Source organism: Agelaius phoeniceus, chromosome 35 (genome assembly GCF_051311805.1).
Source record: "Agelaius phoeniceus isolate bAgePho1 chromosome 35, bAgePho1.hap1, whole genome shotgun sequence".
In the NCBI taxonomy this organism is placed as follows: domain Eukaryota; kingdom Metazoa; phylum Chordata; class Aves; order Passeriformes; family Icteridae; genus Agelaius; species Agelaius phoeniceus.
This window is the reverse complement of record NC_135299.1, coordinates 2595696-2614239: the sequence shown is the minus strand read 5'-3', so window position 1 is coordinate 2614239 and position 18544 is coordinate 2595696. Positions and strand designations below refer to the sequence as shown.

Sequence of the window (18544 nt, the reverse complement as noted above, 5' to 3'; positions counted from 1 at the left end):
ATTACTACACTTTAAAACTCTTAAGTTTTCTGCTTTGTGATATTCCACACTTTTAACCAACAATACACTTGTAATCTTAGTGGTATTAATTAATTTTGGAATTCCTTCCCAGCCCCAGGCCAAATGCAGTGGGGTTTTTTGTGAGCCTCTGCCTTTCAGCACAGAAAGTGAAGAATTTTTACCATCTGGGTTTCTGACTCACCCTGACAGGATTTTCCCCTTTTTTTCCCCAGCCAATGTGTCCAGAGTGAAGCAGCTCCCAGAGCAGGGCAAGGCCTCCCCCATGGGCACCTCAGACATGGAGAGGAAAACGTCCTACGGTGAGCTGGGCACGGGGGCACCCCCTTTCCTCAGACATCCCTGGGCTTCTTGGGGTGCTCCCTTCAGCCCCATCCCTGCTTTTTGTGCTTCTTGGGGTGCTGGGCTGAGCTCTCATCCCTCCCTTCCCTTTCCTTCACCCATCCCTGGGCTTTTTGGGGTGTTCCCTTCAGCCCCATCCCCTTTTTGGGGTGAGCCCTCATCCCCCCCTTCCCTTCCCTTCCCCCATCCCTGTTTTTTGTGCTTTTTGGGGTTCTGGGCTGAGCCCCTGCAGCACCCTGGGCTCACCCAGCCCAGCTGAACCAGCCCAGCCTGGGCAGGGATGTCCTGGGGGAGAGCTCTGACAGGGCTCCCTGCACATCTGGGCAGCTCTGACAGGGCTCCCTGCACACCTGGGCAGCTCTGGCAGAGCTCCCTGCACACCTGGACAGTTCCCAGCACACCTGGGCAGCTCTGACGGGGTTCCTTGCACACCTGGGCAGCTCTGGCAGGGCTCCCAGCACACCTGGGCAGCTCCCAGCACACCTGGGCAGCTCTGGCAGAGCTCCCTGCACACCTGGGCAGCTCTGACAGCACTCTCTGCACACCTGGGCAGCTCCCAGCACACCTGGGCAGCTCTTACAGGGCTCCCTGCACACCTGGGCAGCCCTGGCAGGGATCCCTGCACACCTGGGCAGCTCTGGCAGGGCTCCCAGCACACCTGGGCAGTTCCCAGCAGGGTTCCCCTGTCCGAGGAGGCCCCGGCCGGGCTCGGGAGGCCGGGGGAGGAGGAGGAGGAGGAGGAGGAGGAGGGGCCGGTGATGCAATGGCCGCTCTGGGCTGCCCTGCCCGGCCCGGCCCGGCCCGGCCCAGAGCGCGGCGGCCGCGGGAGAGGCGGGGATGGCGCCCGGGGACAGCGGCAGTGAGTGGGGCTGGGGGGGCTGTGAGTGGGGCTGGGGGGGCTGTGAGTGGGGCTGTGAGTGGGGCTGTGAGTGGGGCTGTGAGTGGGGCTGGGGGCTGTGAGTGGGGCTGTGAGTGGGGCTGTGAGTGGGGCTGGGGGCTGTGAGTGGGGCTGTGAGTGGGGCTGTGAGTGGGGCTGTGAGTGGGGCTGGGGGGCTGTGAGTGGGGCTGTGAGTGGGGCTGGGGGCTGTGAGTGGGGCTGGGGGGGCTGTGAGTGGGGCTGTGTGGGGCAATGTGGGGTTTGGGGAGAATGGGACTGGGAGAGGATATGGGATCCAGTGTGGGATTGTATAGACCTGAAAAGAGTGTGAGTTTGTGTGGGACTGGGAGAGTGTGGGGCTGTGTGGGGTTAGGAGGGAATATGGGATTGTATAGGGCTGGGAGAGAGTGGGGTTGAGTGTGGGATTGGGAGAGAGTGTGGGGTTCTGTGGGATTGTATAGGATTAGGAGAGAGTGTGGGGTCGAGTATGGGATTGGGGGAGAGTGTGGGGCTGTGTGGGACTGGGAGAGAGTGTGGAGTTGTGTGGGGTTAGGAGACAGTGTGGGGTTGAGTATAGGATTGGGAGAGAATGTGGGATTGTGTGGGGAGAGAGTGTGGGATTGTGTGGGGTTGGGGGAGAGTGTGGGATTGAGTATAGGATTGGGAGAGAGCGTGGAGTTGTGTGGGGTTGGGAGAGAACATGGGATTGTATAGGGCTGGGAGAGAGCGTGGGATTTGGGGAGAGGATGGGATCAAGTATGGGATTGTATGGGACTGGGAGAGAGCGTGGGACTGTGAGGGACTGGGAGAGAGCACAGGATGGAGATTTTGCTGCTGGTGTTGGGGCAGAGGGTGGGAATATGGGGATGTGGGAATGTGGAATATGGGAATGTGGGGATGTGGAATGTGGGGATGTGGAATCTGGGAATGTGGGGATGTGGGATGTGGGGATGTGGAATATGGGGATCTGGGGATGTGGGAATGTGGAATATGGGAATGTGGGGATGTGGAATCTGGGGATGTGGAGTCTGGGAATCTGGGGATGTGGAATCTGGGGATGTGGAATATGGGAATGTGGGGATGTGGAATCTGGGGATGTGGGGATGTGGAATATGGGAATGTGGGATCTGAGGATGTGGGATCTGGGGATCTGGGGATGTGGGATCTGGGGATGTGGGGATGTGGGATCTGGGAGTGTGGGGATGTGGAATATGGGGATCTGTGGATGTGGGATCTGGGGATGTGGGATCTGGGGATGTGGGGATGTGGAATCTGGGGATGTGGGATGTGGGGATGTGGGATCTGGGGATGTGGAATCTGGGGATCTGGGAATGTGGGATGTGGGGATGTGGCAGGATCTCCCAGGGTGTGGCAGCCTGCAGGGTGGCCCCGCTCCCTCTCCTCACCCCTCACCTTTGGAGCCCCTGGCGCTCTCAGGCTGTCCCTGCTGGCCCATCCCTCCCTGCCCCTTGTTTCCAGTGCTGGATTTCCCTGGGATCCAGCAGGAGAGGCTGGGATGGAGCTGCAGGAGCAGCCCCAGACCTCTCTGGGATCTGGCTCATCCAGATTAATCATTAATTAGTCATTAATCATTTTGGGGACGCTGCTCCTCCACCACTCCAGACCAGGGATTTTTAAAATTCCCTGGAATAAATAAATCCCAGCCTGGACCCAGGAGGGAGAGGAGATTGTGAGAGGTGCAGCAGTGTGGGGTATTTTAATTCAATTACTTCTTTATCACTTAATTAGTGATAAATTAAGCATCAGCTGTGCTGGCTCCTGTCAGATCTCCTGTCCCTGCAGGGTCTCGCTGCTCCTGTGCCTCTGTTGGCATTCAGGAGCACAAAATCACAGAATGATTATAGGTTGATTAATTATGATTGATTATTACTATGATTGATTATGATTGATTATTGATTATGATTATTAATTTTGATTATGATTATACAGCACCTGCAGTGCTTTTATTGAAGAGCTCTGGGTGTCAGGGCTACAGACCCAAATCTGACCCGACATTTTGAGCTGAACATGTTTTATATTCTATCATTATATAATTTACATATTCATTATCAAACTTGGATTGTTCTGTTGTAGACATTGATTTCATCCAAGCACAGATTTCTGGTGATCCCCTCAAACCCCTAACAGAGTTTCTCATGACTCTTTAAACAATAATTCTATTTAATAATTACATTATTTATCATATAGTGATTACACAGGTAGAGTTTTATATTCTATAATGATATAATTTACATATTCATTATCAAACTTGGATTGTTCTGTTGTAGACATTGATTTCACCCAAGCACGGATTTCTCGTGATCCCCCTAAACCCCTAACACAGTTTCTCATGACTCTTTTGAACAATAATTATATCTAATAATTATATTTTCATACACTGATTACACAGCTACAGTTTTATATTCTATCATTATATAATTTAAATATTCATTATCAAACTTGGATTGTTCTATTGTAGACATTGATTTCATCCAAGCACGGATTTCTCGTCATCCCCTCAAACCCCTCACACAGTTTCTCATGACTCTTTAAACAATAATTCTATTTAATAATTACATTATTTATCATATAGTGACTTCATAGTGCAGTTTCACCTGCTGCAGCCAACAACAAGGCCTGGCATTCCCCAGGGCCAACCTTGAACATTTCCCAGGCCTTACCAAGCCAGAATTCCTTCCTAACTCCCCTGATTTTTCCCTGGTTTCACTCTCTTTCTCTGTGTCCCTGCAGAGGATGTCTCTGGGGAGCCCGGGGGGGCTCGGGGGGGGTGCTCAGCACCATCTCCAGCAGCAGGAGCCCCCTGCAGCCCCCGAGGCTGAGGATGGGGAAGCCCTTCAGCACCTACTTCGACAGCAAGATCCCCATCCCCGAGGATGAGACGGTGAGTGGGGGAACCCTGCTGGGAAAATCACCCTCAGGCACCCAGAGGAATGTGATTTCTGTTGATGGAGGGACAAAACTATCCTTTATAGTTACATATAAAATATATATATATATATATATAGGTTCTATGTTGCAGTTGTGATGGGAAATTTACAGTTATATATAGTTTCTATAGATAAAGCTATCTTTTTATAAACTATCCCTGCAGAATTTGGGATGGGGTTAAGGAGGAGGCTGAGCCCCTGCCTGGGGTGTTACAGGAGTGGGGGCATTGAGGGTGTCCCATCCCTGTGGGGACATTGGGGTGTCCTCATCCCCGTGGGGGACATTGGGAATTGTCCCATCCCTGTGGGGACATTGGGGGGTGTCCCATCCCTGTGGGGACATTTGGGGTGTCCCATCTCTGTGGGACATTGGGAATTGTCCCCATCCCTGTGGGACATTGGGGGTGTCCCATCCCTGTGGGGACATTGGGGGTGTCCCATCCCTTGTGGGGACATTGGGAATTGTCCCATCCCTGCGGGGACATTGGGAATTGTCCCATCCCTGTGGGGGCATTGGGGGTGTCCCATCCCCGTGGGGACATTGGGAATTGTCCCATCCCTGCAGGGACATTGGGGTGTCCCATCCCTGTGGGACATTGGGATGTCCCATCCCTGTGGGGACACTGGGGATGTCCCATCCCTGCGGGGACATTGGGATGTCCCATCCCTGTGGGGACACTGGGGATGTCCCATCCCTGTGGGGACATTGGGATGTCCCATCCCTGCGGGGACATTTGGGATGTCCCATCCCTGTGGGGACATTGGGGGTGTCCCATCCCTGTGGGGACATTGGGGTGTCCCATCCTGTGGGGACATTGGGATGTCCCATCCCTGTGGGACATTGGGGGTGTCCCATCCCTGTGGGGACATTGAGGGTGTCCCATCCCTGCGGGGACATTTGGGATGTCCCATCCCCGTGGGGACATTGGGAATTGTCCCATCCCTGTGGGGACATTGGGGTGTCCCATCCCTGTGGGGACATTGGGAATTGTCCCATCCCTGTGGGGACATTGGGAATTGTCCCATCCCTGTGGGGCCATTGGGGGTGTCCCATCCCTGTGGGGACACTGGGAATTGTCCCATCCCTGTGGGGACATTGGGATGTCCCATCCCTGTGGGGACATTGGGGGGTGTCCCATCCCTGTGGGGACATTGGGATGTCCCATCCCTGTGGGGACATTGGGGGTGTCCCATCCCCGTGGGGACATTGGGAATTGTCCCATCCCTGTGGGGTCATTGGGGGTGTCCCATCCCTGTGGGGACATTGGGAATTGTCCCATCCCTGTGGGGACATTGGGGGTGTCCCATCCCTGCGGGGACATTGGGGGTGTCCCATCCCTGCGGGGACATTGGGGGTGTCCCATCCCTGTGGGGACACTGGGGGTGTCCCATCCCCGTGGGGACATTGGGAATTGTCCCATCCCCGTGGGGACATTGGGGTGTCCCATCCCTGTGGGACATTGGGGTGTCCCATCCCTGTGGGGACATTGGGGGTGTCCCATCCCTGTGGGACATTGGGGATGTCCCATCCCTGTGGGGACATTGGGGGTGTCCCATCCCTGTGGGGACATTGGGGGTGTCCCATCCCCGTGGGGACATTGGGAATTGTCCCATCCCTGTGGGGACATTGGGGATGTCCCATCCCTGTGGGACATTGGGGGTGTCCCATCCCTGTGGGGACATTGGGGTGTCCTATCCCTGTGGGGACACTGGAGGTGTCCCATCCCTGCGGGGACATTGGGAATTGTCCCATCCCTGTGGGGACACTGGGGATGTCCCATCCCTGTGGGGACATTGGGAATTGTCCCATCCCTGCGGGGACATTTGGGATCTCCCATCCCTGTGGGGACATTGGGAATTGTCCCATCCCTGTGGGGACATTTGGGGTCTCCCTGTGCTCCTGGGGGGTTTCAGGCTCTCCTGGTGCCCCCCTGGTTTGGGCAGCACCAGGAGGCAGCAGGAGGATGTTGGAATTTCCCAATGTTACCATTTCCCAATCAGGAGTAAAACCTGGGGATTTCAGCTCCTGCCAGCTCAGGAATGATGAAAAATCACAAGGAATTGTGAGGAAACATTTTTTAGGTCAAAACCTGGTTTAGGCTGGGTCATTTCCTGCTGGGAAAATCAGCCTCAGAGCCCCCTGAGTCACTGCCACGGGCCCCAGTTCCCCTTGCAGGCTGCACTGGGGATGACTGGGACAGGGGGAGGGAGGGATCTGCCGGGGTCTGGGGGATTGGTGAGGCCCCAGCTGTGTTAATGATTGATCCCAGGGGATTTGGAGCAGCCAGAGGGCAGGGAAGGGCCCTGGCAGAGCTCAGGGAGGGACCTGGGCCCTTTGTGTCCCTTATCAGGGAGTGGCAGCTGTGGCTGGGCTCGTGACACTGTCCCCTGTGTCCCCCTGGCCCCTGCCCTTGGGGAGGCTCCTGCTTCCCCCTGGGGCTCCATGGGGGTCACCTGGGCTGTCCCAGAGCCTGGGGACAGCTCAGACTGGGCCCAGCAATCCCAGCTTTGGGCTGGGCTCAGGATCAGGCTGGGTTTAGGATCAGGCTGGGCTCAGGATCAGGCTGGGCTCAGGATCAGGCTGGGTTTAGGATCAGGCTGGGCTCAGGATCAGGCTGGGCTCAGGATCAGGCTGGGCTCAGGATCAGGCTGGGCTCAGGATCAGGCTGGGCTCAGGATCAGGCTGGGCTCAGGAGCAGGCTGGGCTCAGGAGCAGGCTGGGCTCAGGAGCAGGCTGGGCTCAGGAGCAGGCTGGGTTTAGGATCAGGCTGGGTTTAGGATCAGGCTGGGTTTAGGATCAGGCTGGGTTTAGGAGCAGGCTGGGTTTAGGATCAGGCTGGGTTTAGGATCAGGCTGGGTTTAGGGTGAGATCAGGGCTTGGTTTGGTTTTGCAGCCCTGCAGAGTTTGGGGTGGGTTTAGGATCAGGCTGGGCTCAGGATCAGGCTGGGTTTAGGAGCAGGCTGGGTTTAGGATCAGGCTGGGCTCAGGATCAGGCTGGGCTTAGGAACAGGCTGGGTTTAGGAACAGGCTGGGTTTAGGAGCAGGCTGGGCTCAGGATCAGGCTGGGTTTAGGAACAGGCTGGGTTTAGGATCAGGCAGGGTTTAGGAGCAGGCTGGGTTTAGGAGCAGGCTGGGCTCAGGATCAGGCTGGGTTTAGGAGCAGGCAGGGTTTAGGAGCAGGCTGGGTTTAGGATCAGGCTGGGCTCAGGATCAGGCTGGGCTCAGGATCAGGCTGGGCTCAGGATCAGGCTGGGCTCAGGATCAGGCTGGGCTCAGGATCAGGCTGGGTTTAGGATCAGGCTGGGTTTAGGATCAGGCTGGGCTCAGGATCAGGCTGGGCTCAGGATCAGGCTGGGCTCAGGATCAGGCTGGGCTCAGGATCAGGCTGGGCTCAGGATCAGGCAGGGCTCAGGATCAGGCTGGGCTCAGGAGCAGGCAGGGCTCAGGATCAGGCTGGGCTCAGGAGCAGGCTGGGTTTAGGAGCAGGCTGGGTTTAGGATCAGGCTGGGTTTAGGAGCAGGCTGGGTTTAGGAGCAGGCTGGGTTTAGGATCAGGCTGGGTTTAGGAACAGGCTGGGTTTAGGAACAGGCTGGGTTTAGGAGCAGGCTGGGTTTAGGAGCAGGCTGGGTTTAGGATCAGGCTGGGTTTAGGAGCAGGCTGGGTTTAGGAGCAGGCAGGGTTTAGGAACAGGCTGGGTTTAGGAACAGGCAGGGTTTAGGATCAGGCTGGGTTTAGGGTGAGATCAGGGCTTGGTTTGGTTTTGCAGCCCTGCAGAGTTTGGGGTGGGTTTAGGAGCAGGCTGAGCCCCTGCCTGGGGTGACACAGGATTGTGCCTCTTGTTGGCAGTGACCAAACTGTCCTTGGTCTCTTAAAAAGGAAAAAAGCCCAGAAGTTTCTTTCCTCAATCAGCAAAGAAGACACCTCATAGGACCTGAGGGATTCACCTCAAACTTAAGGAGAGCCAATGGGACAGGAGCCAAAAAGTCCCACCTGAGCAATTCATTAGAAAAAGAAGAGAACAAAGGAACTGATTGCTTTTGTGGGGTGCTTTAGCAGGAGCAAAAACCTCGAGTTTTCTGTATTAAAAGATTTGTTATTTTGCCTTTTATGAAAACTTTTCTGTTTCCAGCACCACCACAGAAGCCATCCTGCTGATTTTATGCCATCTGAGGTAGCTGAGCTATCTTGGGTGTGAAATAAATCTCCAAGAGCTGATGAGACCTGGCTCAAAGAGACCCTTACATCAGAGGAGTTTGGGTTTTTTTCCCCTCTTGCACCTACCTCAGTTTTTCTCTGTAAAGAGTTTTGGTTTTTTGCCTTTTCTTTAAAATTTCCTGTTTCCAACACCACCACTGATGATTTTATGCCATCTAAGGCAGCTGAGCTATCTTGGGTGTGAAATAAATCTCCAAGAACTGATGAGACCTGGCTCAAAGAGACCCTTACATCAGTGGAGTTTGGCTTTTTTCCCTTCTTGCACCTAACTCAGTTTTTCTCTATAAAGATTTTTGTTATTTTGCCTTTTATGAAAACTTTTCTGTTTCCAGCACAGAAGCCATCCTGCTGATTTTATCCATCTGAAGTAGCTGAGCTGTCTCAAGTGTGCATAAATATCCAAAAGCTTACAAGGCCTGGCTCAAAGAGACCCTTACATCAGTGGAGTTTGGGTTTTTTTCCCCTCTTGCACCTAACTCAGATTTTCTCTGTAAAGAGTTTTGTTATTTTTCTTTTTATTTAAAATTTCCTGTTTCCAACACCACCACTGCTGATTTTATGCCATCTGAGGTAGCTGAGCTACCTTGGGTGTGTGGATCTCCAAGAGCTGATGAGACCTGGCTCAAGGAGACCCTTACATCAGTGGAGTTACTTTTTTCCCCTCTTGCACCTGGCTTGGTTTTTCTCTATAAAGATTTTTGTTATTTTGCCTTTTATGAAAATTTTCTGTTTCCAACACCGCCCCTGTTGATTTTTAACCATCTGAAACAGCTGAGCTGTCTCAAATGTGACAGAAATCTCCAAGTGCTTGTGAGACCTGGCTGGAGGAGACCCCTATGGGGTGTCAGTGAGGGAATTCATGAATTCATTAATTAATTAATGGGTTAATTTGTGTCCCTCCTGCAGCACTCCTGCTTCAGCTTCCGCAAGCTGTGGGCGTTCACGGGGCCGGGCTTCCTGATGAGCATCGCCTACCTGGACCCGGGCAACATCGAGTCTGACCTGCAGTCAGGGGCTGTGGCTGGCTTCAAGGTGGGCAGGGGACCCCGAAATGTCCTCAGAAATGTCACTGGGGGGCTGGGAGCACCCAGAGAGGGTGGAGTGGAGACACTGGGGGTGTCCCATCCCTGTGGGGATGTTTGGGATCTCCCACGGCTGTGGGGACATTTGGAAATGTCCCATCCCTGTGGGGATGTTTGGGATCTCCCATTTGGGATCTCCCATCCCTGTGGGGACATTTGGGATCTCCCATCCCTGTGGGGACATTTGGGATCTCCCATTTGGGTTCTCCCATCCCTGTGGGGACATTTGGAAATGTCCCATCCCTATGGGGACATTTGGGATCTCCCATCCCTGTGGCTGTGGGGACATTTGGGATGTCCCATTTGGGATGTCCCATCCCTGTGGGGACATTTGGAAATGTCCCATCCCTGTGGGGACATTTGGAAATGTCCCATCCCTGAGTCTGTGGGGACATTTGGAAGTGTCCCATCCCTGTGGGGACATTTGGGATGTCCCATTTGGGATGTCCCATCCCTGGGGCTGGGGGGACATTGGGGTTGTCCCATCCCTGTGGGGACATTGGGAATGTCCCATCCCTGTGCACTGGGAAGGGCTGTGGGGACATTTGGGATGTTCTATCCCTTTGGGGACATTTGAGATGCCATCTTTGTGGGGACATTTGGGATGCCATCCCACCTGCTGATGTCCCCGTGTGTGTCCCTGTGTGTGTCCCTCTGTCCCCCACCCGCTGATGTCCCCTGTGTCCCCGTGTGTGTCCCTGTGTGTGTCCCTGTGTCTCCCCACCCACTGATGTCCCCTCTGTGTGTCCCTCTGTCCCCCACCCGCTGATGTCCCCTGTGTCCCTGTGCGTGTCCGTGTCCCCCGTGTCCCTCTGTGTGTTCCTGTGTCCCCCACCCGCTGATGTCCCCGTGTCCCTGTGTGTGTCCCTGTGTCCCCCACCCACTGATGTCCCCGTGTCCCTGTGTGTGTCCCTGTGTCCCCCCACCTGCTGATGTCCCCTGTGTGTGTCCCTGTGTGTGTCCCCCGTGTGCGTCCCTGTGTCCCCCACCTGCTGATGTCCCCTGTGTGTGTCCCTGTGTCCCCCACCTGCTGATGTCCCCTGTGTGTGTCCCTGTGTCCCTGTGTGTGTCCCTGTGTCCCTGTGTGTGTCCCTGTGTCCCCCACCCGCTGATGTCCCCTGTGTCCCTGTGTGCGTCCATGTCCCCTACCCACTGATGTCCCCTGTGTGTGTCCCTGTGTCCCCACCCGCTGATGTCCCCGTGTCCCCGTGTGTGTCCCCAGCTGCTGTGGGTGCTCCTGCTGGCCACCATCATTGGGCTGCTGCTGCAGCGGCTGGCGGCGAGGCTGGGCGTGGTCACAGGGCTGCACCTGGCCGAGGTGTGCCACCGCCAGTACCACAAGGTGGGTGCCAGGGGCATGGGGGACACTGCCCTGGGCGCTCAGGGGAGCTGGCCTGGGTGGGTGACAATGCCCCAGGTCTTTAGGGGGCTGGCCTGGGTGGGTGACACTGCCCCAGGTGCTCAGGGAGGGTGAGTGTTACTCCCCCAGGTTCTCAAGGGGGTGTGGGGTGGGTGGGTGACACTGCCCCAGGTCTTTAGGGGGCTGGGATGGGTGGGTGACACTGCCCCAAGGTGTCAGGGTGGGTGGGTGACACTGCCCCAGGTCTTTATGGTGGTGGGTGACACTGCCCAAGGTCATCAGGGGTGCCAAGGAGGGCTGGGGTGGGTGGGTGACACTCCTCCAATCCTCAGGGTGGATGGGTGACAATGCCCCAGGTCTTTAAGGGGGCTGGGATGGGTGGGTGACACTGCCCCAAGGTGCTCAGGGTGGGTGACACTGCCCCAGGCCCTTAGAGGGGGCTGGGATGGGGGTGTGACACTGCCCTGAATCCTCAGGGTGGGTTGGTGACATTCCCCCAGCTCTTCAGAGGGGTGGGTGACATTCCCCCGAGTCCTTGGGGGGCGTGGGGTGGGTGGGTGACACTGCCCAGGATGCTCAGGGTGGGTGACACTGCCCAGGATGCTCAGGGTGGGTGACACTGCCCAGGGTGCTCAGGGTGGGTGACACTGCCCCAGGGTGCTCAGGGTGGGTGGGTGACACTGCCCCAGGGTGCTCAGGGTGGGTGGGTGACAATGTCCAGGGTGCTCAGGGTGGGTGGGTGACACTGCCCAGGGTGCTCAGGATGGGTGACACTGCCCAGGGTGCTCAGGGTGGGTGGGTGACACTGCCCCAGGGTGGGTGGGTGACACTGCCCAGGGTGCTCAGGGTGGGTGGGTGACAATGCCCAGGGTGCCAGGGGGGGCTGGGGACAGTCCTGGGGGTGGGGGGCAGAAGGCAGGTGACCCCCCCAGTGTCCCTGGTGGTGCCAGGGGACCCCTGAGTTCCTGGGCTGCTCCTGGGGGGTTTCAGGCTCTCCTGGTGCCCCCCTGGCTTGGGCAGCACGAGGAGGGAGCAGGGGATGTTGGCATTTCCCAATGTTGGCATTTCCCAGTCAGGAATAAAACCTGGGATTTCAGCTCAGCAATGCTGGAAAATCCCAAGGAATTGTGAGGACACAGTTCTGCAGGCCAAACCCTGCTTTGGGTCATTTCCTGCCTGTTCCCTGCCCTGCTTGGGAATTCCTTGGGTTTGCATGAGGAAGATCTGATGATGATGATGTGGGGACATTGGGGATGTCCCATCCCTGTGGGGACATTTGGGGGACATTTGGGATGCCATCCCTGTCTCTTTGGGGACATTTGGCATGTCCCATCCTTGTGCACTGTGGGGACATTTGAGGTCTCCCATCCCTGTGGCTGTGGGGACATTTGGGATGCCATCCCTGTCTCTTTGGGGACATTGGGGTGTCCCATCCCTGTGGCTGTGGGGACATTGGGGTGTCCCATCCCTGTGGGGACATTTGGGATGCAATCCCTGTCTCTTTGGGGACATTGGGGTGTCCCATTCCTGTGGCTGTGGGGACATTGGGGTGTCCCATCCCTGTGGGGACATTTGGGATGCCATCCCTGTCTCTTTGGGGACATTGGGGTGTCCCATCCCTGTGGCTGTGGGGACATTGGGGTGTCCCATCCCTGTGGGGACATTTTGGATGCCATCCCTGTGTCTGGGGACATTAGGGTGTCCCATCCCTGTGGGGACATTTGGGATGCCATCCCTGTCTCTTTGGGGATATTTAGGGTCTCCCATCCTTGTGCACTGTGGGGACATTCGGGGTGTCCCGTCCCTGTGGCTGTGGGGACATTGGAGATCTCCCATCCCTGTGTTTGGGGACATTGGGGTGTCCCATCCCTGTGTCTGGGGACATTTTGGATGCCATTCCTGTGTCTGGGGACATTGGGGTGTCCCATCCCTGTGGGGACATTTGGGATGCCATCCCTGTCTCTTTGGGGACATTTGGGGTCTCCCATCCTTGTGCACTGTGGGGACATTCGGGGTCTTCCATCCCTGTGGCTCTGGGTACGTTTGGATGTCCCACCCCTGTGTCTGAGGACATTTTGGATGCCATCCCTGTGTCTGGGGACATTGGGGTGTCCCACCCCTGTGCCCTTGGGTGTTCCCACCCTGGCAGGTGGCCCTGCCCTGGAATGTCTCCCCACGCTCACTCCCGGTTTCCCCACAGCTGCAGCTCCCACATTTCCCTCTCCCAGCTGGGCAGGCCCTGGGTGCCCTGGATCCTCCTGGCATTGCCACAGGAGCTGGGCAGGCCCTGGATCCTCCTGGCATTGCCACAGGAGCTGGGCAGGCCCTGGGTGCCCTGGATCCTCCTGGCATTGCCACAGGGGCTGGGCAGGCCCTGGATCCTCCTGGCATTGCCACAGGAGCTGGGCAGACCCTGGATCCTCCTGGCATTGCCACAGGAGCTGGGCAGGCCCGGGTGCCCTGGATCCTCCTGGCATTGCCACAGGAGCTGGGGTTTCGCCTCCAGAGCAGCTCTGGGTGCTCCCACCCCAGGGCAGGGCGGTGACCCCGTTCCTGCACGTGGGGTCACCACGGGATGATGTTTGGCCCTGGTTTGTCCCTGTTTTTTTTCCTGTTTTTTCCTTTTTTTCCCCTTGTTTTTCCCTGGTTTCCCCTGGTTTTTTCCCTGTTTTTTTCCTGTTTTTTCCCTTTTTTTTTCCTCTTTGTTCCCTCTTTTTCCCCCCATGTTTTCCCCCGCTTTTCCCTGCTTTTTCCCTGTGTTTTTTCCCCGATTTTCCCCCCTATTTTCCCCCCTTTTTCTCCCCTTTTTCCCCTTTTTTACCATTTTTCCCTTTTTTCCCCTTTTTCCCCCCCTTTTCCCCCCTTTTCCCCCCCTTTTTCCCTCCCTTTTTTCCCCCCTTTTCCCCCTTTTTCCCCTTTCCCCCCCCTCCCATTTTTTCCCCATTTTTCCTCATTTTTCCCCATTTTCCCCATTTCCCCCCATTTATTTCCCCATTATTTCCATGTCCCTGTGTGTCCCCAGGTGCCCTGGATCCTGCTGTGGCTCATGGTGGAGCTGCCATCATTGGCTTTTCCCCCCTTTTCCCCCCTTTCCCCCCCTTTCCCCCCCTTTTCCCCCCTTTTCCCCCCTTTTTCCCCCCTTTTTCTCCCTTTTTCTCCCTTTTTCTCCCTTTTTCTCCCTTTTTCTCCCTTTTTCCCCATTTCCCCCCATTTTCCCCATTATTTCCATGTCCCATGTGTCCCCCAGGTGCCCCGGATCCTGCTGTGGCTCATGGTGGAGCTGCCATCATTGGCTTTTCCCCATTTTTCCCCATTTATTTTCCCCATTTTCCCCCATTTCCCCCCATTTTTCCCCATTTCCCCCCATTATTTCCATGTCCCTGTGTGTCCCCCAGATCCTGCTGTGGCTCATGGTGGAGCTGCCATCATTGGCTTTTTCCCTGTTGTTTCCCCCATTTTTCCCCCTGTGTTTTCCCGTTTTTTTCCCTTTTTTTTTCCTGGTTTTTCCCCATTTCCCCCCATTATTTCCATGTCCCTGTGTGTCCCCCGGATCCTGCTCTGGCTCATGGTGGAGCTGCCATCATTGGCTTTTTCCCTGTTGTTTCCCCCATTTTTCCCCCTGTGTTTCCCCATTTATTTTCCCCATTTTTTCCCCATTTATTTTCCCCATTTTTCCCCATTTATTTTCCCCGTTTTTCCCATTTCCCCCCATTTATTTCCCCATTATTTCCATGTCCCTGTGTGTCCCCAGGTGCCCCGGATCCTGCTGTGGCTCATGGTGGAGTTGGCCATCATTGGCTCGGACATGCAGGAGGTGATCGGCTCTGCCATCGCCATCAACCTGCTCTCGGTGGGCAGGTGGGTGTGGGCCAGGGGGCAGGGGCAGCCCTGGCCCCAAACTCCCCCATTTCCCCCCATTTTCCCCCATTTTCCCCCATTTTCCCCCATTTCCTCCCATTTTCCCCCATTTTCCCCCATTTCCTGGGAAATTCCCCCAAAGCAGCCCCTGGCTGAGCTCTGGGCACTGGGGACACCCTCGGGGCCGCCCCTGCTTTTCCCTCTGTAATTTTGATTTTGTTTGTTTTACCCTTGATTGGATTTGGTTTACCTTTGTTTGTACCTTTGATTTCCTTTGTTTTACCCTTGATTTGATCTGGTTTACCTTTGATAGCACCCCTGATTTGATTTCTCTTACTTTTGTTTGTACCTTTGATTTCATTTGTTTTACCATTATACCTTTGATTTCATTTGTTTTACCTTTGTTTGTGGCTTTGATTTCATTTCTTTTACCTTTATACCTTTGATTTCGTTTGGTTTACCTTTGTTTGTGTCTTTGATTTGATTTCTTTTACCTTTATACCTTTGATTTCATTTGGTTTATCTTTGCTTGTGTCTTTGATTTGATTTCTTTTACCTTTATACCTTTGATTTCATTTGGTTTATCTTTGCTTGTGTCTTTGATTTGATTTCTTTTACCTTTATACCTTTGGTTTCATTTGGTTTATCTTTGTTTGTGGCTTTGATTTGGTTTCTTTTACCATTATACCTTTGATTTTATTTGGTTTCCCTTTGTTTGTGGCTTTGATTTGATTTCTTTTACCTTTTGATAGTACCTTTGATTTGATAGCTTTTGTCTTTGCTTGTGTCTCTGATTTGATTTCTTTACCTTTGTTTATACCTTTGGCTTGATTTCTTTTACCTTTGATTTGATTTACCTTTGTTTGTACCTTTGATTTCATTTGTTTGCCCTTTTTATCTTTGATTCCATTTGTTTTAGCTTTGATTTTACCTTTGATTTGTTTTACCATTATACCTTTGATTTCGTTTGTTTGACCTTTTTATCTTTGATTCCATTTGTTTTAGCTTTGATTTTACCTTTGATTTCATTTGTTTTACCATTGTACCTTTGATTCCATTTGTTTGACCTTTGATTGTGTCTTTGCTTTCATTTCTTTTACCTTTTTTGTACCTTTGATTTGATTTCTTTTACCTTCGTTTGTCTTTGATTTGATTTCATTTGTTTTACCTTTGTATCTTTGATTTTATTTCTTTTACCTTTGTTTATACCTTTGATTTGATTTCCTTAACTCTTGATTTCATTTGTTTTACCTTTTTTGTACCTTTGATTTGATTTCTTTGGCCTTTTTATCTCTGATTCCATTTCTTTACCTTTGATTCTATCTTTGATTTAATTTGTTTTACCTTTGATTTGTTTTACTTTTTTATCTTTGATTTCATTTGTTTTAATTTTTATCTTTGATTTCATTTGTTTTACCTTTGTTCATACCTTTGATTTCATTTCTTTTACCTTTAACTTGATTTGTTTTACCTTTGATTGTATCTTTGATTCCATTTGGTTTTGATGCTTTACCTTTGATAGTACCTTTGATTTCATTTGTTTTACCATTGTACCTTTGATTTGATTTGTTTTACCTTTTTTACCTTAAATTTGGTACAATTTAAATTTGCTTTAAATTGCTTTAAATTTGCTGCAATGTTTCAAATTTGGTGCAGTGATTTAAATTTGATGCAATGTTTCAAATCTGGTGCAATGTTTCAAATTTGGTGCAATCATTTAAATTTGGTGCAATGATTTAAATTTGATGCAATGTTTCAAATTTGCTGCAATGTTTCAAATCTGGTGCAATGTTTCAAATTCGGTGCAATGTTTCAAATTTGGTGCAATGATTTAAATTTGATGCAATGTTTCAAATTTGATGCAATGATTTAAATTTGGTGCAATGATTTAAATTTGGTGCAATGATTTAAATCTGGTGCAATGTTTCAAATTCGGTGCAATGATTTAAATTTGGTGCAATGATTTAAATTTGATGCAATGATTTAAATTGGGTGCAATGATTTAAATTTGATGCAATATTTTAAATTTGGTGCAATCTTTCAAATTTGGTGCAATGTTTCAAATTTAGTGCAATGATTTAAATTTGGTGCAATGTTTCAAATTTGCTGCAATGATTTAAATTTGATGCAATATTTTAAATCTGGTGCAATGTTTCAAATTTGGTGCAATTATTTAAATTTGGTGCAATGTTTCAAATTTAGTGCAATGTTTCAAATTCGGTGCAATGTTTCAAATTCGGTGCAATGTTTCAAATTTGGTGCAATCATTTAAATTTGGTGCAATCATTTAAATTTGGTGCAATCATTTAAATTTGCTGCAATGCTTTAAATCTGCTGCAATATTTTAAATCTGCTGCAATGCTTTACATTTGCTGCAATATTTTAAATCTGCTGCAATATTTTAAATCTGCTGCAATGCTTTAAATCTGCTGCAATATTTTAAATCTGCTGCAATGCTTTAAATCTGCTGCAATGCTTTAAATCTGGTGCAATATTTTAAATCTGGTGCCATATTTTACAGCCTGATTAACAGCCTGATTAACAGCTCAGTAGTTTGGCCAGCATGTGTCTAATCCAGTTCTGAATATTTTGTTTTCTTAGAGCAGAATGTTGATCTGTCCCTTCATCACTGACCTTCATTCTCGCTCTCTTTTCCTTTCCTCCTTTGGGCAAAACATTTTTGGGCAAAAAATACGAATCCCAAGACCTCATTAATCCCAGGACCTTTTTGGTGTGGAAATTCAGCAGAAATTCAGTGTTTTATTGAGACAAGATCCCACAGGATCAGACAGGGACAGATCCAGGGACAGATCCCTGGAATCAGGGACAGATCCCCCAGGAATCCCTGGCCAGGGCTGGGAGCTGACATCAGCTCCCTGTGGTGCCCACGCCATTGGGAACCCCCAGCCCTGCAGCTGCACCCCAAAAAGGCCCTAAAGAGGAGGGATTTGGGGTCTGGGTGGGCTCTGACCCTGCTCTCACGCCACAGGATCCCTCTCTGGGGCGGGGTGCTCATCACCATCGCCGACACCTTCGTCTTCCTCTTCCTCGACAAATACGGTGAATTCTGCAGGGGGATGGGATTGGGATTGGGGTGGGATTGAGATGGGTTTGGGGGTGGGTTTGGGGTGGGATGGGATGGGGATGGGATGGGATTGGGGTGGGATTGGGATGGGATTGGGATGGGTTTGGGGGTGGGTTTGGGATTGGGGTGGGATTGGGATGGGTTTGGGGGTGGGATTGGGATTGGGATGGGATGGGGATTGGGATGGGATTGGGGTGGGATTGGGATGGGGATTGGGGTGGAATTGGGGTGGGATTGGGATGGGGATGGGGATTGGGATGGGATGGGGATGGGATTGGGGTGGGTTTGGGGGTGGGTTTGGGATTGGGATGGGGTGGGTTTGGGGGTGGGATTGGGATTGGGATTGGGATGGGAATGGGATTGGGATGGGATTGGGATGGGTTAGGGGGTGGGTTTGGGATGGGATTGGGGTGGGATTTGGTTTGGGATTGGGATGGGTTTGGGACTTGAATTGGGTTTGGGATTGGGATGGGAATGGGATTGGGGTTGGGATGGGATTAGATTGGGATAGGTTTGGGATTGGGTTTGGGACTTGAATTGGGTTTGGATTGGGGTTGGGTTTGGGGATGGGACTGGGTTTGGGGTTGGGATTGGGGTGAGTTTGGGATTGGGATTAGGTTTGGGATTTGGATCGGTTTGGAATTGGGGATGGGATTGGGATTGGAGTTGGGATTGGCGATGGGATTGGGTTTGAGATTGGGTTTGGGATCGGGATGGGTTTGGGGTGGGATTGGGATGGGATTGGGATTGGGATCTGG

General features: G+C 52.4%; 1 protein-coding gene across 6 annotated transcripts in view; it reads left to right on the top strand.

Annotated features, from left to right (window-relative positions):
* The window catches only part of LOC129130625 (natural resistance-associated macrophage protein 2-like), a 54739-nt gene that overhangs the window by 11119 nt on the left and 25076 nt on the right, over window positions 1–18544 (top strand). For 3 of the 6 annotated variants that reach the window (XM_077192606.1, XM_077192607.1, XM_077192608.1), the window contains exons 2-7: window positions 234–320; window positions 3989–4139; window positions 9308–9433; window positions 10706–10825; window positions 14595–14701; window positions 17691–17761. In XM_077192606.1, coding sequence (XP_077048721.1) covers window positions 4080–4139; window positions 9308–9433; window positions 10706–10825; window positions 14595–14701; window positions 17691–17761 — 484 coding nt within the window. In that variant the 5' untranslated portion in view covers window positions 234–320; window positions 3989–4079. Of the gene's footprint in view, window positions 1–233; window positions 321–3988; window positions 4140–9307; window positions 9434–10705; window positions 10826–14594; window positions 14702–17690; window positions 17762–18544 lie in introns of those variants that run through there. The other 3 variants (XR_013185850.1, XR_013185852.1, XR_013185851.1) reach the window with 1 other exon arrangement.